The 27,549-nt window shown below is 38.2% G+C and overlaps 1 protein-coding gene across 2 annotated transcripts; it reads right to left on the bottom strand.

The window, feature by feature from the left end:
• Window positions 1-4,976: 4,976 nt before the first annotated feature.
• Window positions 4,977-26,723, bottom strand: LOC137959845 (UPF0613 protein PB24D3.06c-like). Of its 2 annotated transcripts, XM_068807234.1 has the most exons (10): window positions 26,693-26,718; window positions 26,195-26,610; window positions 24,504-24,580; window positions 23,729-23,834; window positions 13,987-14,079; window positions 13,828-13,893; window positions 6,218-6,363; window positions 5,968-6,076; window positions 5,390-5,454; window positions 4,977-5,298 (listed from the first exon to the last, which is right to left on the bottom strand). In XM_068807234.1, the coding sequence occupies exons 2-10, from the start codon at window positions 26,396-26,398 to the stop codon at window positions 5,151-5,153; spliced, it is 1,014 nt and encodes a 337-aa protein (XP_068663335.1). In that variant the 5' UTR covers window positions 26,399-26,610; window positions 26,693-26,718; the 3' UTR covers window positions 4,977-5,150. The 2 variants fall into 2 exon arrangements, with proteins under 2 accessions (XP_068663335.1, XP_068663336.1); XM_068807235.1 differs by lacking the exons at window positions 13,828-13,893; window positions 13,987-14,079 and having other exon boundaries at window positions 26,195-26,723.
• Window positions 26,724-27,549: the final 826 nt, after the last annotated feature.

The raw sequence follows: 27,549 nt of genomic DNA, 5'->3' as shown, positions 1-27,549 counted from the left end.
GTTATCATCAAAATAATGGAGACCAATATGATTTTACTATGGATCTAACAATCTCCCCCTTTTGATGATGACAAAATCCATAGCTTTAAGTTAACATACTGTTGGAAGATATAAATAAGTTGGAGTGTCATTGATGTAATTAGTTTATAATTTTTTTTCTTATTCATTCTTATTAAGATGAAGGGTATACTTGTTATGTTAGTACTTTTAGCATCTATAAATAAAGCTTAAAGGAAACGGTTTGGACAAGTCCATAACCCTTATCTTCCTCCCCTTTCTCTCCTCAATGTGGTCCTCCTCTTGTGTCTCTCTCTCTCTTGGAAGTGACCTTCTCATCTACACCTCTTCAATTAGCTTTCAAGGATTCAATTTCCTTTTATAATTTTGAAAGTTGCATTCCTTTTGTTTTCTTTTTCTTTTCTTCTAAGTGAGGACATGGATTCATCTAATTGTCTCATAAGTTCTTCCTTATTCTGTTCCTCATAACTATCACTCTTTGAAGTCCTATGTCTATTTGAGATGATGTTTCCTACTAGGCATGAGTACATACAATTTTCAATGCCTACGATTTCACACTGTGTAGTACACTTAGAGTGTTAAGATCTACATTTCATGCTCCTAAAAAAATTGGATTCCAGTTTATCCCATAAATCCTTAGCTGATTTAAAAGATAAAAAAGAATCTAATGATTCATCCCTTAAGGAATTAAGAATGAGTTTAATACCCTTAGCATTGCCATCAATTTTTGCAATATCTAAGTCATCTCTGACACATTCTTGTTTAGCAATAATCATTTCTTTTATATTTTGAGATGGGATGAATGGTTCATTGATGTTTGCTTCCCATGATTCATATCCAATGGATTTTAAGAAAAATGCTATTCTAATTTTCCACCATAGGTATTGTGAACTATCAAGCATGGGTACAGAATAGGCATCTTAATGTTGACCATAGGTTGACCCCCTTATTACTTTTGACGATAACAAAGCTTAATAGAGCTGACAATTTTCAAACTAAGTATTTTAGATACTTTACCTTCAAGAGACATGCGTCTCATGGTCTAAGACCTCAAAATGATTGAACCTACTCAAGACCTCAAGCATCATTGAAAGACCGCTTGAAGAAGCACCCTTGAATAAGAAGACAATATGAAGACTAGAGTTTAGGAGACATTGATGTACATCAAAACTCAGTCAATATGTAAAGGAGCCTATCAAACTCCTCTTAAGGTACAATGTTAAACATAGAGCTTTAGGGCATTCATTGCATTTACACATGTTTTAAAAATCACACACATATTTTCAAACATGATAGAGCCATTAGATTCAATCATTCCCACACTTTAAAAGTCAACTTAGTTGAATACTTCATTCCTTGCATGCACATTTGGATTTCCATCTACTATCTTTGTAGTTCAAACTTAAGTTTTGCCAACGAATGATGTAGTTGATTACATTTTTTGTCCTTTCAATGCTTGGTATTGGTAAATTCCACCGATGTGATATTGCAGCGAGTGCTATAGAATTGACTTAGACATTCATTTTCGAGTTGTAGCCAACTGTCAACGGACTTCGAAGCTAGTTCAACAAAAGAGTTGAACACATTTCTTTTCAACAAACTGCTAAATTATTTCACCATCAAGTCATTATCTATTCTGACATTAGTGTTTTGATGAAGTGAGCAACATGTTTCTTTGGGTTGCTGTTTCTATCAAACTATTGGAACTTGTGACTTTTACTCAAGTGGTATTCATAGAGCTTCAATTCTCCTACTATATGGTCAAACATAGGCTTGAGATGTCATTTGTGCTCATCCATTAGTTGAAGATCTCAAACAACATTTTCATTGATTACCTTGAGAGAATCAATGGATAAGGTGCCTCCTCCACGTGTTGAAGAACTTGTTGACTTGTTGTTGGAGTAGAAGTTGTATGAAGCTTAGTCGAGTTGAGAAGGATTTTTGAGAGGGAATATTCTCCAAGGTTTTCCACCAACAACTCGATTTTGGACATGAATTATGTAATTTGAGCATCTCTCATCCCTTTCCTTCATCACTTATTGTGGCTCGGGAATTTTCTACTCCAAAGTTGTTATTTGTGTCATCCTGACTGATACACTAACTCTTGAAGAAGTTGGTTGTGGTGAGTTTTCCTTTTATGATAACTAGAGATTCCTCGCATCTGTTTAAGGAGAACTATTGCAATGATCATCATGTTGTTTTACTATAGCCAACACCATAGGGTTTGAAGGATGAGGGAGATTTGTTGATGAGGGAAATTTCTTTTACTCAAACTCTTCTTCTTGGCTCAAATTTTTCCTTACACATGTCTCTCTTCCTCTTCTTTCTCTCCCTTGGTTTCTTCTCTCCCCTCTCCCAAGAGCTAGACTTCCTCTCTTCTCTCCTTCACTTCAGATCACTTGTGTTTATGTGATGGCCCTAGAAATCAACAAAGACAAAGTTCTTCATCTACAACTGTTGCGGACGTGACATGATTTTTTTTCATTGGGTGATCATACCTGAATAAGTTATTATTGTGGTACTTGAAGGAACTTGTTTCACTTTGACGGCTCTATAATTGATTGTGTGTTTGACTACCTCCTCAAGTTTAGGTAGATGACAACCAGATTTGCCTTTCTTAGATTTGATTGGCTCAGGCTTGAGTTTGTGGCTTTTAGGTCATCACTATGTTTTGCGCTTTCAAGATGTCATGATGTTGAAGTTGATATTTTTTAGAAATAAATGAGAGGTAGAGGTTGTTCCATCGATGTGCCAAAAATATTCATATACAAAGGAGTTCATCTGCAAAATGGTGTGACAATTTACAATACGATAATGCAAAAGAAAATTACAAGTGATTTTAGGTCCTATCTATAGTGACCATCTAATTTGATCTCCACAACAAATACGAACCACCAAAGTAAGCTTACTTGGTTTTGATGTCTCTTGTAATCTCCACTTTGTTTGGATGAATATTTTGGTCTTACGCTTTGAGTTATTATAGAGTAACGATAGGAACGATTTAGTTGTTGTGACTCTAAAGCTAAACTTTGGTATAATATCAATTTTCCTACAAATTCAACCTCTAAAATTTCTTGGCCTTCTTCATATCTTCCACCTCTTAGACTCTCATTCCATCCCCTGACAAATGGGGGGTTACTATTTAGAGAGGGGTGAGAATGGTTCAACCACCACCTTTCTCTCCTTTATTCTCTATTTACGAAGTCCTCATTCTATGAGATTGTGACACATGCCAGGACCAAGTCTTCTTTTCCATAAGATCGTGATACGTCAAAGCCAAATCTTCCTTCCTGAAGATTGTTAAACATGGTAGAGCTAAATCTTCATTTCTTGAGATTGCAACACTTGGCAAATCTAAGTCTTCTACTATGTGTTAGATGTTGTAGCCCATGTTATGCCATGTGGAGCTCTTGTTGGTGCTATGTGCTACATTATGTGCCAACTTCTCTTCTTGTGTGGCACTTAAGTATAATCCAATTGCATTTTCTTCAAATTTGATTTTGGTAGTGGTCAAATTCAATCTACTTCATCTTGACTGTTGATTAGGCTTTGATCTTGACAATTGATCCAAATTTTGATCGAAGTTTTAATTTTGACAATTGATGGGCTGTTTGACCAAGCTTTGATTGTTGGGAGCTTTGATGGTGATCGATCAACTGGTGATCAAACTCCTTCAATTTGGATCACTAATTAAGATTGTTGAACTAGACCATCGACTGGGGTTGTTGTTTTTTGCAATCAAATTTCCATGCCTACACATATCTAATTATAGGAAGATTGCATTCTACTACAACTTGTCCTTTAGATTGAATTTTATGATTCGTATCTGAAAAATGAATAGATTGTGCTCTTTAGGGTAGCGTCAGGTCGAGCAGAACTCGAATTTGTACAAGTTTGAGTTTGGTTGAAGACTTCAAACTCAAGTTCAAGATCAACCTCAAGCCTTAAATTGAACTCAAGCTAAAGAGCTCTAATTTTTTTAAATAAGTTCAAACTCAAGCTCAAGCTATGTTCGAACTCAACTTACATTAAGGAATAAAAATAAATAAAAATTATAAAAATGAACAAAGAGAATTTGGTTCCAACTCAACTTACATTAAGGAATAAAAAAAATAAAAATTATAAAAATGAACAAAGAGAATTTGGTGATGAGCTCAATACCATTGAATTGCATGCTATAACAAAGGAGTCCAACACATAATAGCCGAGCCTACCACTAGCCCATTCAATAGACCTAAGATAAAGAGCAAACTTATCCATTAATAACATCTATTCCATTAAAAAGTAACAACATCGGATGTTGAGGGACCCGAAAGGAAGGCTGATGAAAACAAATAAAGTAAAAAGTATTTTCATAAGAAAATATATATAACAAGGCTCATGAGAAACAAATTGAACATCTACTACGTCAGAAACAAAAAACAACAAGAAACTAATTACCATAAATTCCAACTTTCAAAGCTCACGCGTCACGTCACTCGGTAAAAGTGATGATTTCTAGCAACAATATTTTATCTCAACCGCTGGGGCGTCTGAAACTGTCGTTTGACTTCCAAGGCAACCACTCGTTCTGAGTGTTTCCCGATCACAAATGTCGACATTAGTTTTACTAAAGCGCAAACAGTTCAAACGAAATTAAAATAAAGATATGTTAAAATAAGGAAAGGAAGCCTGCTAAAGCTCTCTCGAGTTAGGACGAAATACTAGGCATATTTTAATTTTGGTAATTACACCAACATGACCCAAATAAATTTCAGGAAGAGTAAAAAGCCATCTACCTGCCCTCCTAAGCTTTTGGCGTAGTAGGTTGAATCCAAACAAGGAAATATACAAAGGATTGTGCCTTTGACTCCCTGTGTCACTTCAAATTTTCATTGCTACTGCTAATGAGCGTGAATCTTTGATTCGGAAAATACTGTTTGGTTAAAAACCAAATTACTAGCTGAAAAAATATAAGCTAATTCGTAAGCACCACGTTTCAAGTAAAAAAAGAAAAAACTGAATGAACATTTCTCTATTCACGCAGCCTACACCGATCTGATCTCAATATCACACGATTGGAACAATGCAGAAATGAATAAATTTAACACGAGAGACTTAAAATAGAATAAAAAACATTAAATGCTGTCATACTAGTTCCAGGGGTCATCCCATCCCTTGGGTCCCTCTCTGTTAACAAAATCTATAATGGCCTGGACAGCTTCCTCAACACGGTTAGATAGAGAATGGTTACCCCATTCAACCTCAACTTTCTCTGCTCCTCCCAATGCTTTGCAAAGTCTGCACAATGAGACTCCATTCATATCATTTACAGAAACAGAAGGCTAGCGCCGAAATTTGGGGAAGGTTTACCCAGACGACACAGTCTTACCTGTCTACCAATGCCTTTTTATCAACATATTCAGGCACATATTCGTCTGCCATTGAAAAGATTACCTGTTTGTTACATGTACACGCAGCAATCAGGAGTTTCCCTCTACCAAAACCAATAGGAAATTACTACACTATGCAACGTGATTTGAGCCCAGTAACATACCATCATAAAGTTTGAAGAGAACTTTAAATAGGCCTGGATCATGACTATATGAGTTGATTTAAGCAACTTATGTTCTTAACCATGTAAAACCATTCCAAAACCAACCAACAGTACTTTGTACCGACTCTAATTTTGAAGTTACAAAAGATGGAACGGCAATCCAATTATTCCATTGCTGAAAAGGATATGAGTTGGTGCAAGACTTTGGCCAAAACTTCAGTTTTATTCAATGTCCCCATGTGAAAGAGGAACAAGATGACATATTCGCAACTTGCAAGACGAGGCCTAGTCGAGATATGATAATAGTTTAATGATCAAACTAAATTCTGACTAATAGTATTTGGAGCCTCTTCTATTATTCATTAGATGGGTAAGGGTTTGCAAGATCAGCTCAAAATATAATCTTGCTTTACCTGGCAAGGTGTGTTTGACATATGCCCAAGTCGCAATCTCAGCTGGTCATCAGTCAGATCTGAACTGAACATATCATCATCTCCCATATACGCACAAAGAGAGTGATACCTATTAAGAATTCATATTAAGTAAGAAAAGAGTACCAAATAAAAATATAGTGAAAGGTGATAAACACTGCTAAGTAACTGTATGAAACACAACAATGTCAACCACAGTGATTTCAATGAAAGAGCTATCTGACAAGCCAACCTGTATGCGGTAATTGGAGCATCGGGATTTGCTTCCCTAGGCATTAAATCCATCCCTCGGCCTTCATTTATCATGGTTGATGCCAAATCTATCATTGAAGCTGTTTCTGGAAGGGTTGCTCTGTACTCTCGATCACTCACTGGAGCCTGGAGAATCAGCCAGCAAATAAGCTTGTAAAATTGCAAGATTGAGAGGTTTAAAGGAGAAGAAAAGGGGGAAATAAGGAGACAAAAAGAGAGAAGTAGCACTGGAGGCTGTGTTGAATAAGGGTCAAATATCGAGCCCTATTTTAACTATATTACTTACCTGAAAATTATATAGAAAGGACCATTCTGCCCTTCCTTATACACATACTTATAACTTCATAAATACAAGTCAGAATTCAACGAAAATTGAAAGATAAAGTCCTAAAAATAAAGTCTAGCTTGCTGTAACTTAAAGAGAACCATATGAAACTGTGAAGTGACCAAAATACCCCTACACCAGTATTTGGACATTTCCCTCAAGCTGAAGTAAATGGTCAAATAGACTCAGCTCGTCAGAAAACACCAAATGTTCACGCTTTCCAAGGGATTTTTTAAACACATCAACAAGTTGTTCTGAGGACTTCACATATGGAGTAACAATTTTTTCTTGTATAATAGCCTCTCTAATGAAATGGCAATCGACTTCTATGTATTTAATCCTCGCATGGAATATTGGTTTATTAGTTATGAACATGGCAGCCTGATTATCACACTTCATAACCATAGGCTCTGGAATATGAAATCCAAATTCAACAAGAGTTGATTTCACCCACATAAGTTCGTCAACAAGAATCAACTTGTTTTTTACTCTTCCAACTCACTAAGTTACCCCTAAAAAAAGCAACAATACCCAGTAGCAAACCTCTTATCCATCTTGTACTCAGTATAGTCTGCATCAGAATATCCCAACACATCAATTTTCTCATTATGAGTATACAAAAGACCCTTTCCGGGACACCTTTCAAATATTTTAGAATCCTCTGAACAACTTCTAAATGTATTTTTCTTGGGTTTTCCATGAATTGACTCACCTTCCCACTGCAAATGATATATCGGGTTGGGTAACTATAGCATAAATCAACTTGCCCGCTAGGCATCTATACTATGTCTTGTCCTTAAGTTAGGACTCTAAGAATCATGAAGGTTAGCATTAACTTCGATGAGAGTATCCACTAGTCGTGCACCCAAGAGACTATACTCCTACATGATATATAAGATATACTTTCTTTGAGATAAAACAACACCTTGCTTACTTCGAGACACTTCAATACCAAGGAAATATTTCAATTGTCCTAAACCCTTTGTTTGAAAAATGTGTGGCCAAATATGTTTGACTCATTCTTGGAAAATCTTGAGAGCGATGCTAGAGCAAGCAAGAGACAGTGAGGAGACGAATGGGAGAGGAAATCAGAAGGAAGAATGGGCGAGTAACTAAAAGAGGTAGAAGAAAAACTAGGGAGAGATCAAGAGGAAGGAATAAAGGAAGTCTGTATGATACTAAACGTGGAAATGGAAAGGGAGTGGATGGCACCGTTGGCAAGTACTTGACATAGGAGGTGAATAGTGGATGCATCCCATCATGATTCTGTTGACAAGCAAAGAGATGCTCCATTGGAGGAGAAAAGCTGGAAAATTGTCTAAAGTAAAAAACCAATAAAGGATTCTTTGGAGGGCCACCACAACTCACTCCTTCCGCCATGCCAACACCACATTCACCTTCAAAAAAGTCATGAAACGCTCTCATCTAGCAACCCGGATCGCCATCTGCAACGGGGTAAGAGATCTTTCATCTCTATTCCTGACATTGCTTGCATCTCCTCCTTCAAATAATTCAAGCTAACCATCCTGGATCATTACTCAAGATGCAGAACAAGGGAGTTGTGGACCAAAAACTTCATCTTCTACCTCTCTATCTTCAGACATCGAGATGTTTGGGAGTGTAAAATCACCCAACGCCAGCACGGTGCCACCATGGGAAGAATCTATATCCCTGAATCAACTACATCTGGCCTCAAATGGAGTACCTTCAAAAGCTCCCTCCAAAAATTCTCACCCCACACTACTCCTAGCACACCTCATAGCCTAGACACCACACCTGCCTCCAAGGAACTCGCCACCACCACCACAGAACCCATACCACCCCCCCACCCCCCTCTTCCAATCCTTCCAACTGCCACCAAAACCCAGCCTCTGACTTCGAAAAAACACCTGCTAATCACCCCACTATCACTTTACCCACCCACTCCCTATCTGATGGCCATAAGTGTCTTGCCTACTCTCTAATTATTACTACCACAAACATGTTGAACAAAGGGTGATCCCCCCAAAGTTTCTTATCTGGGGCATCATGATTGGCTTCTTCGTTTCTCCTCATTGGCTAACATGCTGGTGGCGATAACCCTCACACAGTACCTACCACATCATTCACAACATACGAACATAGACCCCAAATTCCACAAATCCCTCTTTTGGCCAATAGATTTGCATCCGAGGGTTGTTGGCCGAACTCTGGCATGGCCTAGCAATCACCCAGACTGCTAGCTCCTTCAGCAAGCTAATCAAACTGGAAGATGCTACTATCCAAATGACTAGACTTGATTTTGCAAGGGCTCTAATCCTCCCGAATAATCTTTGGTCAAGTCACTGAATGATCAAAATTGCAACGGGCAACCTCTTCTTACAGATCGAGATTACCTTTGACAACTTCTGGTTCACCAGATGTCCGACTGCAGCCCCCGACCACCAGGACCACCGTCGCCATGCTCTGCCATCTGCTGTATCACCACCAAGCCACCACCGAGTTGATGACTCTGACTCAGCAACTGCTATCTCACCTGCTTCCCTCCCACATTCAAATTCGAATTCCCATACCCCCACCTGCTCACAGCCCACCTACCCTCTTGACCATGCTGACAACCAAGCTTGCCCACCAGATTCCCCCACCCCTGAGCAATCACCACGCTACATTCCCCAGAGCCAAAAGCCTCCAAACCTGTTGACCAGCACAACCCCCATCCCAATACCCTGTCAAACCATAATGGCATTCTTACACTCCTGCCGGTCAACCCTATAGCTGCAGGAATCTACGTATCCCTCCTACCAACCCCCCACTGCTCAACCAATCAATTTCCCCATGCCTACCGAGGAACACATGACGAATCACTCAGTTAACAGAGCCTCAAGTTATTCACCACCCCCCTAGCAAAGCATCTATCTACAACTGGCAACCATCTACCACTGAGACTGCTCACCAACCCAATACCTTTTTTTAACCAGGCACTCTTCAAAATTCCAGCAACAAGCTCCTGCATCCCCCTTTATATAGGATGGAGAAACTCCCTCCACCTCCACATCCCCACCATCTCCCTAACCCGAGTTAGGATTAAGAATCCAACAGCACCAATGCTACTCGAGCCTCCACCTGAACAACCCACAAAACCTATCCCTCCACCCTCTAGCAAAGTACAGCAGGAAAGGAAAGAGAGGTCAAACCATACTGGCATTCTTACACTCCTGCCGGTCAACCCTATAGCTGCTGGAATGTACATATCCCTCCCCCCACTGCTCAACCAATCAATTTCCCCATGCCTACCGAGGAACACATGACGAGTCACTCAGTTAACAGAGCCTCAAGTTATTCACCACCCCCTAGCAAAGCATCTATCTACACCTGGCAACCATCTACCACTGAGACTGCTCACCAACCCAATACCTTTTTTTAACCAGGCACTCTTCAAAATTCCAGCAACAAGCTCCTGCATCCCCCTTTATATAGGATGGAGAAACTCCCTCCACCTCCACATCCCCACCATCTCCCTGACCCGAGTTAGGATTAAGAATCCAACAGCACCAATGCTACTCGAGCCTCCACCTGAACAACCCACAAAACCTATCCCCCCACCCTCTAGCAAAGTACAGCAGGAAAGGAAAGAGCCGCCACCACCCCCCCCCCCCGCCCCCCCCATCTGGTGAAGGTTCATAACAACTTGTTGTTGAACTTCAGTCTGAGAAACACAAATTCGATGAGGATACCTGGAGGCAAATGATGGAGCTCGTAGAAATCATGGGTGTTGTCTACAAAGGTAAGATACCAGATGATAAAGGAGTGACAAAAACAAAGGCCGAGCACATCTTGGAATGTGCATGGAGTCGGCTCAATAAGGAAAAGAGCCACCATTCATAGTCTTCTTGAGCTCAGCCATTCATCTATTGTCATCCTTCAAAAAATCAAGGCACAAACAATGGATGACCTGATAGACCATGACCTGTACCACTGTGCCAATCTAAAATGGACTGTCGTGCATGCAGTTGGCCACTCTGGTGGGATTCAAATATGGTTGATGTTACTGATTTGATTCACGGCTCTTATGTCATTGCTCTCAAGTTATGCGACTATTGCTCTAGTAACACCTGGTGCCTAGCGGGTGATTATGGCCCCACAAAATGTCGGGAGCGACAATCATTCTAAGAGGAACTCCTCACCCAACAATGGCATCTCCCTTGGCTGTACACTGGTGATTTCAATGCCATTCACTTTTGCACGGAGAAATCTCCTCATGCTGACGGTATCTTTTCTTTGATGAGAGGCCTCACTGATTTCATCAGTAGCATTGAGCTGGATGAAATTAATACATCTAGCAAAGCCTTCACTTGGTCCAACAGGTGATCCCCACCTATCCTCTTTGTGAAGTTGGGTCCAAGGCCTATCCCAAAATGACTAGCCAACTTAGGAAGCCTTTTTCCCAACTAATAAACTCAAGATTTTTGTACTCACTAATCTATGTGGGGTTATTCCTTAACACTCCCCCCTCACGTGTAGGCCCTCTTTTTGTGGCTCTACAAGTGGATAATTTAGGTGTAAACCCTCTTTTGTGGCTCTACAAGTGGACAATTTACGTGTAGGCCCACATATGAGCACCCGCTCTGATACCATGTGAAGTTGGGTCCAAGGCCCATCCCAAAATGACTAGCTAACTTAAGAAACCTCTTTCCCAACTAATAAACTCAAAAATTTTGTACTCACTAATCCATGTGGGACTATTCCCTAACACTCTTTAAACTTGATTGCTTCCTATCGACTGGGAACTCGTTGAGACTATGATTGTATTGTTGGCAAAGTCCTCAACCGAGCCGACTCTGACCATTGGCCTATTCAGCTTCAGACAAAAGCCGAGAGATGAGGTACCAAACCTTTTCGCTGGCTCTCAGAAGCTTATCTCTAATTGGTGGCATTGCATCAATGTTCCTGGCATTGCTGTATGGAAATTCCCTCAAAAGCTCAAGGGACTAAAAGGCAACCTCAAGTCTTGAGCAGCATGGCTCAGATTGCCTCCCTTGACGGAATTGAAGAGCAAAGAAGCCTCTCCCCCACAAAGCTCTCACATTGCACCTCTCTCCTCAGCAAATTCCACTCCATCTCCAACCTTGAGCGCACCCAATGCAAACAACGGTCTTGGTTTAAATAGCTGGTTGAAGGCGATGGAAACACTAAATTCTTCCATGCCATTGCCTTCGTTAGATAGAGGGTTAACCGAATTACCTCTCTATGCATCAACAATGAGGTAACTTTGGATAGAACCTCCATTACTAACATTATACTCTGTTATTGCACTCATTCCCAAGAAAGTTGCTGTTGAGCACCCGAGGGACTTTAGACCCATCAACCTCATCTCTGGCCCTTACAAGATCATTGCCAGAATTCTTTCCCACCATCTCAAGGCCACTCTTGTAGAGATCATTCATCCTGGACAATGCGCTTTCATCAAAGGGCGCAACATCCTCGACTTGGCAATGGTGGCGCATGAAATCATTCAGTCGGATGATATTCTTGAGCATATGGGATTCGGGGAGAGCTAGCGCTTCTGGATTAGAAGTTTTACCTTGTTGGCCTCATACTCCATCCTCATCAATGGCACCGTTATGTATACTTCAGAGGCACTCGCAGTATTTATCAAGAGGATCCTTTCTTCCCTCCTCTTCATCTCATAGTTGAGTACCTTTCATCCATGGTCTACTTGGACAAAGGATGTTGGTCGGCTTTCACCGGAGGCTGATCAAAAGGAATTTGATATCCCTCTACTCCAGTTTGCTGACAACACCTTATCATTCAGAGATGGATTGTATGACCAAATCAGACGCGTCAAGCACTCCTTGGCCTTTTCGAGGTGACCTTTGGGCAAAAAATAATTGGAGAAAAACTACTCTCATGAGATTCCACATTGATTTGGAAGAGCTACAATCCATGCCAACCTACCCTTTTTTTGGAAATGTTGATAATTTTATTTTATTTCAAAGAAAGAGAAGATACATCAAGGGAGACCTCCCCTGACAGCAAGAGATTGAAGGGGAAAGGGGGGGGGGGGGGGGGGGGGGGGACGGCTAATTTTGCGCATAAATCAGCAGCCGAATTGGCAGATCTAAGTACATGAGACCAAGTACAAAAAATGGTGGATACAATGTTCAAAATATCAAGAAAAATCTGTCAATGACGCCATGGGGGGAAGAATGAGGTGGAGCACCATCCGATAACAATTTAGGAGTCTCCCTCCACGATAAGGGGGCCACTGAAGCGGTTCTAAAAAATTCGCAAACCGTGAAGGAGACGGGAGAGTTCAGCGATGGTCGAGTCAGCAATTCTGAGAGGGCCAGAGTAAGACCCAAAGATAAATGAACAAAACACGCAAACCCGAAGATACGGCGGAGAACATCAAATAGTTTACATTGTGGTTTTAAAAACTGAATATAAACTTGTCCTTGCAAAACAAATGACGGTATACGATTAATTAAAAAACATGATATTAACACTACATCCCCCAAGAAAGATTTAGGAACATTCATGTGGAATAGTAAAGTACGAGTAACTTCAAGAAGATGTCTGTGTTTACGTTTAGTAACCCCATTTTGTTGGTGGAATATATGCAGGAAGTCTAATACTACTCAATTAGCAGCATACGCCATCAACCAAATGGTTATGGCAGAAAAAAAAGAGGAAAAAATCTGACCTTACCCTACCAGTGGAGAGATTGTTTGAAGACCTTCCATAGGAATGCAAAATTGTGGAGAGAACTCAAAAGTTGTAAAAGAACCTCCCAAAATTGACTAATATCGCTCTAATACTATGTAAAATTGCCATATAGAAAGGATTAGAAGAGAAGAAAAGGGAAAAATAATGAGACAAAAGAGAGGAAGAAGCAGCACTGGAGGCTGCGTTGAATGAGGACTCAGAAATTGAGCCCTCTCTTTTAACTATCTCACCTAAGTGAAAATTACATGGAAAGGTCCATTCTGCCCTTCCTTACAAAGATACATATAGCTTCATAAATACAAGTCAAAATTCAATGAAAATTGAAAGATAAAATCCTAATACGAAGTCTAGCTTGCTATAACTTAATGAGATCCATATGAGACTGTGAAGTGACCAAAATACCCCTATACCAGTATTTTAACAAAGCTTTTTATATCAGTTTATTTATTTTCAATCTAGAATCCAGTGGCTTCCATTAATCAGGAAGCAAAGTTACATAAGTGTATCCCACTTTATTTCCACCAAACAGTGGAAAGAGAACAAGTTTCACTTGCAAGTACCTGTAAGATAGCTGCACGGACTGCTCTAGAGCACGCAGCACTTGTATGCATATAGTGCACAATATCCTGTTATTGATCTAATTGAATAAGTCAAAAACAAAACTAGCACCAAAAAACTTAAACCACCTATCCACAAGACTTCAGACCAGCATAACGTACCTGACAACCTGTACTGTGCCCCAGGAGTACCACACCTTCTGAATTTTCCTTATTGATCAGATAGCCAATCAGCTGATCAAGTTCTGAAGCATCCTTCAAGACAAATAATTTAAACAACATAATAGCATTTAACAATGTTAGAGTTACTAAAGAATGGATGCACCTACAGCATGTATAAGTCAGGAATTTTATTATCAACACAACTATCAGAGCCTTAACCTGATTATGTTATTTTAGTTACATGAACTCTCTTCAATTATGTTTTTCATTAGCTAACCATCTTCAAATATTTGTATTATTTATTTATTTTTTTGAAATAGTGCTGAGTTATATTAAAAGGCTCAAAAGAGCAAGATTACGAGGGGAAATCATCCCAAACAATGAGACATTGTTGGGAGGTTCCAAATTTAGCTAGCCTATCAACCACAGAATTGGCTGACCTAGGAATGTGATTCCAAGTACAAGAAATGAAAGATACAATATCTACAATAGATGAAGTAATTGGCCAATGCTGCCAAGGAGGGAGGCTGAATTAGAGCACCAGCTGTTGACCACTTTAGAGTCCCCCCTCAATCAACAGCTTCCCTTGAAGTCGATCTTTGAAAATCTTCAACCCAAAATGAAGAGCGTTCACCTCCGTAGTGGTAGAATCTGCAAAGCCCACATGCCCAACATAGGAGATAATAATATCTCCACTATGATTCCTGAAACCCCCCCAGCCGGTCCTAGACATCCCAAAGCACAACCGTTGAAATTCAGCTTAATGCAATTACTGGGGGGAGGCTCCCACTCAGTCATGATCGGAATCCTCTGGGGACCTGCCATGTGGGTCAGAAGACACCAATTCTATCAAAGGGAAACACCAGCCTGAGGAGCAAATTCCTTCCTGGTGTGGAGCCAGTTGGAAACCATAACCACAGCACAAGAGACCGTACTTTCCAGATTGCTGAACTTGGAATCAAATCTCCGATTATTTCTCTCAATCCAAATGCAGCAAGGGATGTGAGCAAGGCAAGCAGAGAGCAGAATCTTGCCAATTTTAGGGAGGCGAGTCCCAAGCACCATTTGAAAAGTGCCAAATAGATCCTGATGCAAGCCCACCTGAATGCTGATTTTCTGGAACACAGTCATCCAAACTCTCCACGAAAAGCCACAATGCAGAAGAACATGCTGTACTGACTCCTCACAAATGCCACATAGGGGGCTGGTAACATCCAGGGTGGTGAAACCTCTCCTATGAAGATTGTCCGCCGTGAGGATTTGCTCTCTGATGGCTGTCCAAATAAAGAATTTTACTTTATTAAGCGCTTGTCTAGTTTCATTGTCCATTGACCACCATGCCCAGAACTCCTCATTGGCACGCTACTAGTTAATGCAGAACATAATCAAACTATTCTTAAAGGGCTCAGGGCTCTCTTATTTCCTCCTCCATCAGTGTTAAGCATTATTTGACACATTCATTTTAGGCTGTGTATATAGTTCTGTCATAATCTCAACATTCTCATCTTTCCCATCTTCATTTTTCTAGATATTTTTTCTTCACAGTGAACCATTCTGATAGTAGCAAGCATGGCCAATCTAACAGCAGCTCCTGCTCAATCTATTCCTTCCATGTGATCAAGCCTAGATCACACAATGAGACAGGGTATGCTTTTTTAGTGTTTCTGTAGCAAGAGAAAGGAGATAGTGTGTTCCTTGATCACAGCCTAACTCCTAGTGTCTTGGCTCTGTCCACTAAAGTTACAGCCAGTTTTAGATCAGCTGATTCTCGATCCTTTTGATTCTAAGTTGTGTTCGATACTTCTAGCTTTATTAGCACCGTCACTTTATTTGTTAATTAACATTATTACTATCAATAACAGCATGTGCCAAGCCCAAGGATGAGATTTCTGAGAGATAAATAGACAGTGTAAAACCTTTGTGATGGTTCAAAGATTTCTTGAATTTAAACAATGAAAATCACTAATGTCCTCAGCTCCTTGAACAAATACAAAAACCAAAAAATAAGAGGAGGAAAAGATCATGTTAGTCCATCATCAGATCCATATATAAACCCCAAATAAATTACTGTAGAATAATATGTAGCCCATGGGCATTTTGACAGTTGACTTGTTGAGTGCTGTAATTTAAGGGGCAAGTCTGTAATTATTTTTAGCAAGGTATTGTACTTTTCCTCGTTTTAATAGTTTATACATCTTCATTAAAAAAAAACGTCTGTAATTATTAATCTTTTTACTTAAGTGCTATTAAGGGTATTTAGTCAGTTTATTTCATTGAGTTGATTAAATCTGTGATATAAGGCCATTATTGTCACTCTAACGAACTTCATACTTAATATAAGTAGGGGTCCATTGCAGCCCTAATTGCTCAAATTTATGACAGATTGTGAGCCTTCTTTTTGGCTCTGACTTGACATACTTCTTCTTGCAGCTTTCCTTACTCCACATGATATCAAAGCAGATTTCGATCGAATCAGGTGCTATCTAATCCCTTTCTCCTTTCTTCTCTCAATTTTTTTTTGTTTCCTTCTTTCTTCTTCCTCCTTAACTGTGCAGGCTTTTCTGGTCCTCTTCCTGCCAGCAGCAACCCTCCAGGTTGCCTTCTAATAGCCTTTAACTGCCTGCCTGCCCTCTTTGTGATCCTAAAATACCTGTGAGAGGGTTACTACTGCCTAAAGCTGTCATCTTTAGATCTGTTACTTCCTGCATCAGTCTTTTCCTGCCAGAGTCAACATCTAGTCTCTTGTTTGCTCTCTGCATCAACATCTAAACTGCTCATTAGGATTTATTTCTCATAATTGCATTCTTATAAGGCACTATTCTGCAATTTGGTTGCGTTAGGTGTGTGAGATTGTACAGTGGTACCTTTGTTCTAGTTGTTTGGGAAATCTATGTTTGAGATATGGCAGATACTAGTGAAGTTAAACCTGCAAATGTGGATGAGAAGGACACCAACATAACACAGATCTAAATAACAGGAATATGTCATGTGGTTGCTGGCTGTCAAAAAAATTCTGGGATCAAAGAGAAAGCTGAAATAGATCATAGAAGACCCACTGAAGGACAAAACAAGCGAATGGAAAACCTAGATCTATTCAATGATGTCTTGGCTCCTGAATTGTATGGAGCCTCACCTAACAAATCAAGCGATATATATAAAGACAGCAGGAGGGATTTGGTTGGTTTTGCAGAAAAGACTCCCTCAGGAGGAGATTCTTACACATTAAGGATCTTTCTATTAGATTTTTCACAATGCAGAGAGGAACCAAATCGTTGATTAAACACATTGGTGATATGGAGATTGAACCAAATCTCTTGTCATGAGCATGAAGCTATCAGAGTTGTGCAGTTGCTGCACTCCCTTGGTCCAGAATAGGATTCCATTTGAGCCCAATTACTTGCTGGAACAAAAGCTCTATCTTTTGAATACATTTGTGCTAGTTAACTTTGAGTTGAGTCAACTATAGTTCCTTCCATTGATACTTAGACTACACAAGATACCTCAACAACTAGGAATGCTAGTTGTACTCAGAGCAATCAGAATAGAGACTAAGGATACCAGAGTGGATGGGACGGTTATCAAGGTGGGGGCCAAGGACTGAGGGGGTCAGTCATGTATTCATTATGGTAGGACCAATCATATGTCTGAAAAGTACTAGGACAACTTCGGCAAGCCTGAGTGGGCACATCGGGCAAGAGACCACATCTTCATCTCACACTCAGACAAATCAAGATTCCAAGATAGTCAAAATGAACAAGGATGAACTTCAAAAACTTGTTCAGCACTTCATCTAGAATAGCGGACAGCAAGCACTTGCCTCTTCCTCTACTAGTGCAACCCTAACTCATAAAGGAAAAGATATGTATTCTTAGTTCTTTCCTAACTTCTCCTGCTCCGGAATAGACCATTGATTCCGAGGCCTTTGCAGATATTTAGGCAATTATGAACTTTTTACTTCATTACATCGTAAAGGTTCATGGGGTCTGTTCACCTGGCTGATGTACCTGAATCTAAGATTTGTGGGCAAGGGATTGTTAAAACTTCATTGTTGTTGTCCTGGTCTTCATTTTTATATCTTAATTTCATTTGAACCTCTTATCTGTTAGTGAAATCATTAAGTCCCTTAATTGCTCCATAACCTTTTTCCTTTAATATGTGTTTCTGGAATCTGAAGTTTCCTTTGATTGCAAGGCGTGTCAGTTAAACAAGCATTACAGAAGTGTTTTTCCTTCCAGAGTCAATAAAAGGAGTGCAACTTTATTTGCTTTAGCACACAAATATTTGGGTCCTATTAAAGTCAAGAGTCTATTTTGGGTATTAATATTTTGTTACATTGTTGATGATTCAACAAATTCACTTGGTTATTCCTTCTCAAGGAAAGTCAGAGGTTTTCAATGTATTCAAACAATTTTATTCAGAAATAAAAGTTCAACTTTCTTGCAATATTTGTATACTTCAATCTGACAATGCTAAGTATATTTGAGTAGTACTCTCCAATTTTTTTGTGCGTCTAAGTGTATAATACATCTTGTGCTTATACTCCTTAGCAAAATGGGGTGGTTGAGAGGTAAAACAGGCATTTACTAGATATTGCACGAAGTCTGTTATTCCAAATGAAAAAAGTTCTTAAAGTATATTGGGGAGAGTTTGAGCTTACTGCATGTTAATTAATCGAGTTCCTTCTAGTGTGCTGAATGGGAGTATTCTCATTAAAGTTTTAATCCCCTGATCAACCTTTATTTACTTTCCCTAAGGTATTTGATTGTGTATGCTTCGTAGATGTCTCTTTTTTCTTCTGGTCAAGATAAGTTGTCTCCTCGTGTTGTTAAATGTATCTTTTTAGGGTATTTCATGTCCAAAAAGGTTATAAATGTTATGATCCACTTCATAAGAAACTTTATTGTTAAAATTGTGAGTTTTAAGGGTATTTTGGTCATTTTAAATACTTGTGTTTTCCCTCTTAGACTATTATGGTGGACATTAGGTTCAATTTTAAGATTCATATGCCTTGTATTCTAGTAGATATAAGTAGTTCAGTCTAGAGGGGCATTTCTGGCATTGTACTTATTTTCACTTAAGTGACCTATCTAATAAAGAGGGAGGTCCACATCTGACCTCGAATACTGTGCCACACCTTGCAGCATTTTTGTATCTTCTCTCTCTCTCTCTCTCTTATTTTTACTTGGTATCAAAGCATAAGATCCATCTGCAGTGAAGTTCTAACCATTCTCCCCTTGCCTTCTCAGTTTGTGCCATTTTATAGGACCTAATTCCCTTAGGTGCCATTTTAATAGTGAAGAACATAATTTACACGGAAATAATTCACAACTTAATAGTATTACAGATCTCATAATAAGTTTAGGAAATAATCTACAAAACAAAATAATAGAAATAGAACTTATTTTAAACAAATTACAAGAAGAATTAAGAACCTTAAAAGTAAAAACAGAAAAACTCTCTGAAAACTTAGACTATCTAAAAACTAGTAAAGGTTCCCAACAGAATATTGATAAAGAAATAGATTTAATAACTCAAAAGTTAAAGGCTGTTAAAATAGATCAACCTAGAATAACCCAGCCCAAAAAATCATGGCACTTTCACAGCGAAGTGATGGATACACCTCAGAAATAGGAAGTTCCTCTAAAAACTTAAATATAATAGACAGAATAACAGGAAGGAGAAGTATAGACCAAAGAGATATACAATTAGATGAAATAATAGATATAGATCAAGATATTACCTTATTCAGCAATAACCAATTAAACCTCCTTAACCCAAGACAACTATACAGAACAGGATTATTTAGACATTACAGAGAAATCCAGATTAGCTGTGTAGGACAAGATTCTGTTAATATTAATTTAATAGCAGAACAAGCCTTTAGAAAAATAAAGAAATTATATACTTTAATTCATTTAGGTTTAATTGTAATAGGAGTGAAAGAATTAGGACGAAAACATTTAGGAACCAAGACTTTATTAAGCATCTACGATGATAGATGGGCAGATCCTAAAAAGGCAATGTTAGGAATTACAGAAGTAGATATGAACCAGAATGGAGGAATATTTTACTGCTCCCCAGACTTCCTTATTGGATTACAAGATTTTAAAAAATATATCAAAATAGGTATTCAGACAAAAGGATAGAATCCTTTGTAGGAAATAATCTCCTATTATGTATTGAATTCTTAGGAAGATACACTTGTTCTAGCACTACTAGGTTCAAAATTAAAATAGATGATGTAGTAAATTTAATAGGTAACAAAGGAATAAAATTAATTAAACCCATTAAATATTCCCCAGATATTTTAGCAGGATTAGAATGGAATCTTAAATTTAGAGAAGAAAAAATAATTAGTCCTGAAGAAAGTATCATGTACACTGATACTAAAGGTAACATTAATATTAGATTTAACAGCTATGAACAAAAGAATATTGAAGATACGGAATCTATCTCTAGTGAGAATTATGACCTAGTTAATATAGAATTAGAAATAGATGAGATAATAGTGACATCAAAGATACACACAGGTTGAGGTAATGATTATTGGTGTAAACATCCGCACATGCGGGTCATGCTGCTCCTGTAGTACTACGGATTTGGTATAAAGGGATCTCAGCGCGGGAACTCGGATTCGCTTTTCCTCCTTTTGCTTAGTTTCATTTCTTGTCCTTTTTCCCGAAAATTGAATTTGAATTTGGTCGGACTGACCGGACCAAAGGGAAATTATCTCTCTCTCTCTCTCTCTCTCTCTCTCTTATTTTTACTTGGTATCAAAGCATAAGATCCATCTGCAGTGAAGTTCTAATCATTCTCCCCTTGCCTTCTCAGTCTGTGGCATCTCCAAAAAGAGTATTTCTCCAATTCTCTGCTGATTGGAGGTAAAGGTTAATTTTTTTTAACCTTTTTTGTGTCATAATCCTAGGGTTGACAGCTTGATCAGCCTTGAGCAGTTATCGTTAGTTTATATGCCCCTAGAGGGTTGTTAAAGGCTACCTTCCTGTTCTTGTACTTGTGCAGACTCCAAAACCAGTACCTGGGTCTGTGTTATCCTCTGATTTGGGTGGATTTGTAAGATCTGAGGTGATTTCATACTACTATAATCTATATTGTACTTTTTGTGATTGTTAATGAATTAATGCACTAAATTTCTCCATCCTGTGTGGCGCCGACATCATCTGCGTAGGCTACTTGGTGTGTTTGTGTGGTTATTTGTTGAATTTTTTGTTGTTGGACTATAGTTTCTTCAGATTATTTGAAGTGTCTTGGGGAATAGTCATGTCTGATTTGGGAAAAGTCACTTTGGTGAAAAGTGTTTATTTTTTAAGGGAAAGATACAATTATTATGATTACGGAGAACTTGATCGCTTCAAATTACTTGAGCTGGGCAGAATCTGTAAAAATTTATTTGAAGGCCAAGTGGAAAGCAACATATTTGAGGGATGATCCATCACAGCCACTTACAAACGATTGGAAGCTAAGGATAGTTAGATTATAACCTGCCTGCTCAATAGTATGGATATAAAGTTCAGAAGACAGGTAATGGATTGTGAGACTTCCAAGAAAATTTGGATTGTTCTTGAATCACTATATGCACAAGAGAGCAACCTACCGAGAGTATATCAATTATACACTAAGCTGTTTGCCTTGAAGACGGGAGATCAATCTGTGGTAGGTTATTTCAGTGAGCCATAGAGGATTTTACAGAAGATTGGGATTTATCAATCATATACTACTAATGAAACAAATCTTCAGAAGCATCAGGGCAGTTGTATGTGTCTAAGTTCTTAGATGGTTTGGGCTTGGAGTATGATGCAGTTCGAGCCCAGATCCTTACAACAACTGAGTGTCATCTCTCACCGAGATGTTTAATTGGGTTATTCAGGCTGAGTAGTTGTAGTCCCACCTAGTAGCAAGGAGAATAAAGAAACAAAATTTGTTGCTCTTCTTCTTTTGGGCGTTCAGCTTCTTTTGCTTGGGCATTCAAAAGGCTTGTCGAATAGATGCTTCCAAAGGCTTTTCTCTATCATATTGATTAGGCATAGTCAGTCCAACCAATTGGCCTTCATCATTGGCTCCTCTTCATGTCTTCAAGTGCTTGCCATTTAGTCGTCCGGGTAAACGAACATTTTCTCTTTCTGTTATTTAGTCAGCTAACATGCGATCGAACAAACTTTACACCTTAGCCTTGTTTTCTTCTTTTCTCTTTTGCCTCTTCTAGGCTAGCTATTCGGGCATTTAGATGAATAATGTTCAATAGAGCCTCTTCTCTCTCCCATCCCGTCAGATGAGGGTTGCGTGGTCAAACTTGCTACCTGAGCTCTCTTGTCCGGTTGAACACTGTTGCTATACCTTTCAGACCATGTACTTTTTGGCATGAGATGCTTGCTTCCCTTTTTGTATAGATCGTTCGGACAGATTATGGCTGGTTGAACGATATGCTGCTAGATATTTCCTTTTAGGTTTTAAGAACTGCAAGGCATACTTTAATGCATGACTTTAATAACTTGCTATCATCAAAATTATCTTCTTGGGGATCTTGAAACCAACAACCTTGAAGCTATTTAATAGATAATGAAGTATCTTAAAGGCTCTCCTGGTACAATTAAGTTTAATGGACTTTTAGAGGTCAAACGCTTCTTAGATGTGGATTATGTAGGATCTTAGACAGGAGGTATACAAGTGGACTTTGTACTTTTATTGGAGATAATCTAGTGACATGGACGAGTAAAAAGCAAATCTAGTGGCTTGTTTGAAAGTTGAAGCTGAGTGAGTGGTTGCACAAACGATTTGTCAGTTGTTATGGGTGAAACTCCATAGTTGATTTTGGTTTTGAAATTAAAGAACCTATTGCAATAGGGTGTGAGAATCAGGCACCTATTTTCATTTTGAGTAATTCTATTTTTCATGAATGCACAAAGCACATAAAGGTAGATTGCCACTTCATCAGAGATGCAATCATAAGTAGGAAATTTGTACTCCGCTTGTTCAATCAGCAAACCACCTCAAAGATTTATTTACTAAAGCTTATGCAAATATGAGTTTAAGATTCTTTGTAACAAGCTGGGCATGCTGGATATTTACCATCTAACTTATGGGAGAGTGTTGAATAATACGTAGCCCCAAAAGCATCTTGGTCCTTGTAATTATGGGTTCCCTCTCACTTAGGTTCATTAGAAAAGTGTGAGAAGTATATCTGGTTTGTTATTTCTGTATTTGGAATTAAGAAATTATAAGGAATAAGGTATTAGTGAGAAGGATATTATGGAAATTCTCTTTATTGTAACTCGAGACATAGTTAAAAGAGAATTAGGGGTCGAATTCTACCTCAAACATGACTGATCTCTCACATTGAGAACCAGGTTTCCCTCTCTCTCTCTCTCTCTCTCTCTCTCTCTCTCTCTCTCTCTCTCTCTCTCTTCTACTTAATTTAAAGTTGCAGACTAATAATTCTCCATGTTCTAAAAGCACACTTTGTATAACTAACAACTGGGTTTTTGCATATGAGGTTTCTACGAATGAATCTCTTAGTGGTTCTCTTCACAACCAGCAAAATTAAGCATGTAATCATTCTTCCTCCCATGGAAATTGTGCTTCTTCCTTAATAAAGTAAAAAGCCAACATGCACATATTGTTAATCAAAAACCAAAATGTATCTCCATCTAAAGGATTTACTAAAGAAATTCTTGCAGGAAGCAGTGACAGTAATCAATCATTCAAGTTTCAAAGAAAATCAATTTACTTGCTGCAAACTGGAGATTCCATATCCAGAATAAGAAGAGGATAACAAAAGTTGCACCAGGGACCACTTTTCGTTTTCCAAAGCAACTGATAGAGGCTCTAAATACCTGAGTAAGGATGGTCCATGGTTAATGGTGATAGCAATACCGTCATAAAATGATAACAACCAAAAGTATTTTTTGTAGTACAAGATTCCTTAAAATAAATTATTTGTACAAAAGAAGGGGAAAGTGCGAGTCCCAACAAGGTATCGTCACCATGGACAAAGCAAGACAACATTTAGATTGGAACTGCAAAAGTGATCACCATTCTAACCAAAAAGGTTCAAAATTTACAAGACTCAGTGGCATATCACAGAATCAGATGGCGACCAACCTAGCAGCCTTTTTAACCAATTTTGGAGAGGATAGAAGCATATATTTTAAAAGTTCTAAATATCTTCCTTCAAAAATTAAGCCAACATAATACTTAAAAAAACTGACAAAATGATATCATTAATTCTGAAATTGTAAACTGCTGCCCATGAAATCTTACAAAATTACAATATATATATATAAAGAAAATGACACCCCCTCAAACAAATGGCATTCCACCTTTTATTGCTTCTTCAAAATAGACAGAATAATGGTAAGAGGCCCTAATATTTCATAAAGATTTGAAGAGTTGTCAAAAATAACAAGGTACCATTAAATAATACGGAAAAACAGAAGTAATATAAAAATTAAAAAATTGACCATGCCAAGAAAAGAACCACACAACAGAATGTTTTAACTTACTCAGTTGCCAAAAATCCATCAGTTAATCCACCAATAAATATGACTTGTTGCTGGAAGTATCCAGTTCGAAATGCAACCTGCATAGCTGAACAAATTTAGAATATGACAAAGGACATAATGTCCAACAGTAGATAGCTGAATAATGATTTAACAAACAAAACGATGCAAAATTGAACAGCAAAGCCTCAACATGTTCTCTTAAGGGTCAAGTACAAAAGTATTAGTAAGCAGTCAAAATTAGTCAATGGGTTCAATAGATTCCATAACTTGCCAAGTTTAACTATTCTTTTGTATAACTGAAAAATAGTTAGAGAAATGCATTATGTGCATAGGAATGATGAATTATAATCAATATCTGTTACATTTTAATACTCTTTTCTTTCAATATCGTTTTTTAACAGAATAGGTCAATAATCTTTAGAAGAAGAAAAGAAAAGAATCTTCAAGTGTATCCAAGAATGCCAAGGAAGACGAAATTCACTCAACTCTTATCAAATCTCGGCATACCAATAACAAACTCTTGCATAATCAGAAACAACTGAAGTGTAACAAACTGCACTCTTTTATCCATCTATCAAGAGGTCTAGTACTTCTTTCTTAGTAAGAAAGAGAAGCATGGAACGTAGTAAAGATAAGAGACAAACATTCTACATCATTGAAGCAAAGTCTTCTGTTCTTTTAGAAAGAAAGGATGCAAATGTAAGAAAAAAAATAACCCAAGAAATAGATGAATTATACATGTAAAATTGGTCTTAAACAGGGTGCAATATTTTAAGGTTCTAACTAAAATTTGACTAGCTGAAATTAGGAGGTCGCTCCAACTAATAAACCAAAGTGGGATAATTCTCCCGTACAACCTCCCACTTTCAGATAGCTAGCCTGGGAGCAAGTGGACAACTATAGATTAGTAGAATTTTTTAACCATCCACTTCCTCTCACATCTAGGCCTAACCAGACGACTAAGCTCAAGGCATAGAGAACATATACAAACAAGCCATACAGAACAATATTAGAGGCTAGATCAAACACAAATTCAGGCTTAGGTTAGCTCTGATACCATGTTAAAATGGGGTATAGGTCTATCCCAAAATGACTAATCCAAATTAGGAGGTCTTCTCCCAACTAATAAGCATAGTTGCTCTTTAAATCCTACTATTCTCTCCCATACAACAACTCTCACATTCAAGCAACTAGAACACATGGACAATCATAAACAGAGAGAAAGAAAGAGAGCTCTGTTTCTCTCTCCTAATGTACATAATTATTCTGATACAAATCTCGCATTCAAACAACTAGAATACATGGATAACTATAGATTGGTGACTTTTTTACCTACCAACAATTTCGATTACCATCATAAACAGAGAGAGAGAGAAAGAAAGAGAGCTCTGTTTATCTTTCCTCATGTACATAATTATTCCGATACTTTTTGGTCAAATTGTCCTTCAGGAGGAAGTCTTCCTCTTGGACGAGAGATTTAACACGATGCAGTTGCAACAAAAGGCAATAAATCACAGATAACTTTTGCGAGCTATTTGTTGTAGAAAATAGAAAATAAATACACTTAATCAGACGGTTTGCAATCGTAGTGTAAGTAACTCGACGTATCAAAATCAATGCAAGAGATATATATTTGAGCTAAGTTCATAGTTTTAAATCAAAACCACCGAATAGAATAAGTAATACTCTACCTGCGCCGGCTTTGGCCCATACTTGAACAGAACTCCTTTCATCCGTTCCTTTGAATTAACGGAAACAATTCTATCTCCGGCGATCGGAGTCGCCTGATTTCTAGGTGTGCCGGGTTTACCGTTGCGTACCCGAACTATTCCCGAAAACCATGACGAGGAGGAGGTAGGTGAAGATAACGAGGATGAAGAAGAAGAGGATTTCATTACAGATATTCTAGCTCATCCATAAGCAGAACTAGGGTCCTTAAGGTTTAGAAATGGACGCGGTACACTGCTGCAATGCAAATCTGGGAGCCTATTCGTCCCCGATCTGCAATGTCTGGCGTCCAGGACTAGACCTGCCTAAGCTGATGTGCGCTCAATTGCCTAAAACTGGTCAGTGTTTTTTTTTAGGATCGACGAGACGGATGCGAAATCTGCAAAGAACCGGTTGAATGTTGAAACAACATTTGGAACTTGCACAAAAAGATGTCTTTGCAAACAATTGAAAAGTTTTACCGAAACATTACTGGCTAATTCGTGAGCATGCCCGGATATGTTCAGAAATGGTCAGAAGCCGGTTCTATTGGACTTTCGATTTTCAGAAGTTGTAAATAGTAAAAATACAGCAAAAAATGGTTCCATGTACAAAAAAAAAATACAGCTCAATAAGCAGTCAAGATCTGATTAAAGGCCATAATCGCATAAAAAATGTAAAACTGTTATAATTTATAATTTGAATCTTTGTATCCAGACTCTAATGATACTTTCTTATTGAGAGCACAAGCAAAAATCCATCCAATCTCAACCATATGAATTTAAAAATCTAGGCCGAGTAACTTGATATTCGTGCAATGAAATATGAACCTTTGGAGTTAAAGGACAAAGATGTTATCTCACAAAATTAGGTTAAAAGAAAATTGTAATTTTAAATACCACCCTAAATATTGTTGTACTTATACATATAACTAACCAAATATCTTTATTTAAATATAAAATTGATAAAATTTCATGAGGGTTATAATTCTCTTTTAATCTTGTGTTTAAATAAAAGGTTACTCAAAATAAAATAAGATTGGAGGGGAAGGCCAGGAGTGAATGGATTGCCCATTTAGTCTCCATTTCTTTGGTCAAATAGAGGACAAAAGAGAGTGACCATTGGAGAGAAGAACCTCTAGGGGTGTGTTTTGTTGCAGAGAAATTAAAAAAAAATGAAGAGAGAAAGCTGATTTCTGTTATTTGGAAGTAGAGAATAAAAAATATGAGAATTCATTTATAGTTTTTTCTCTCTTAAAAACATGGAAATGATAGAGAAAAGAACAAAAGAGAAATGGAAAAAAAAATTATTGGGCCCTCCCCTCTTGTTCTTAAATCGT

Source organism: Aristolochia californica, unplaced genomic scaffold (genome assembly GCF_029961685.1).
Source record: "Aristolochia californica isolate CCGP_79_NKW_82.1479 unplaced genomic scaffold, dmAriCali1.0.hap1 SCAF_3, whole genome shotgun sequence".
Taxonomy (NCBI): domain Eukaryota; kingdom Viridiplantae; phylum Streptophyta; class Magnoliopsida; order Piperales; family Aristolochiaceae; genus Aristolochia; species Aristolochia californica.
This window is presented reverse-complemented; position numbering and strand designations above follow the sequence as displayed.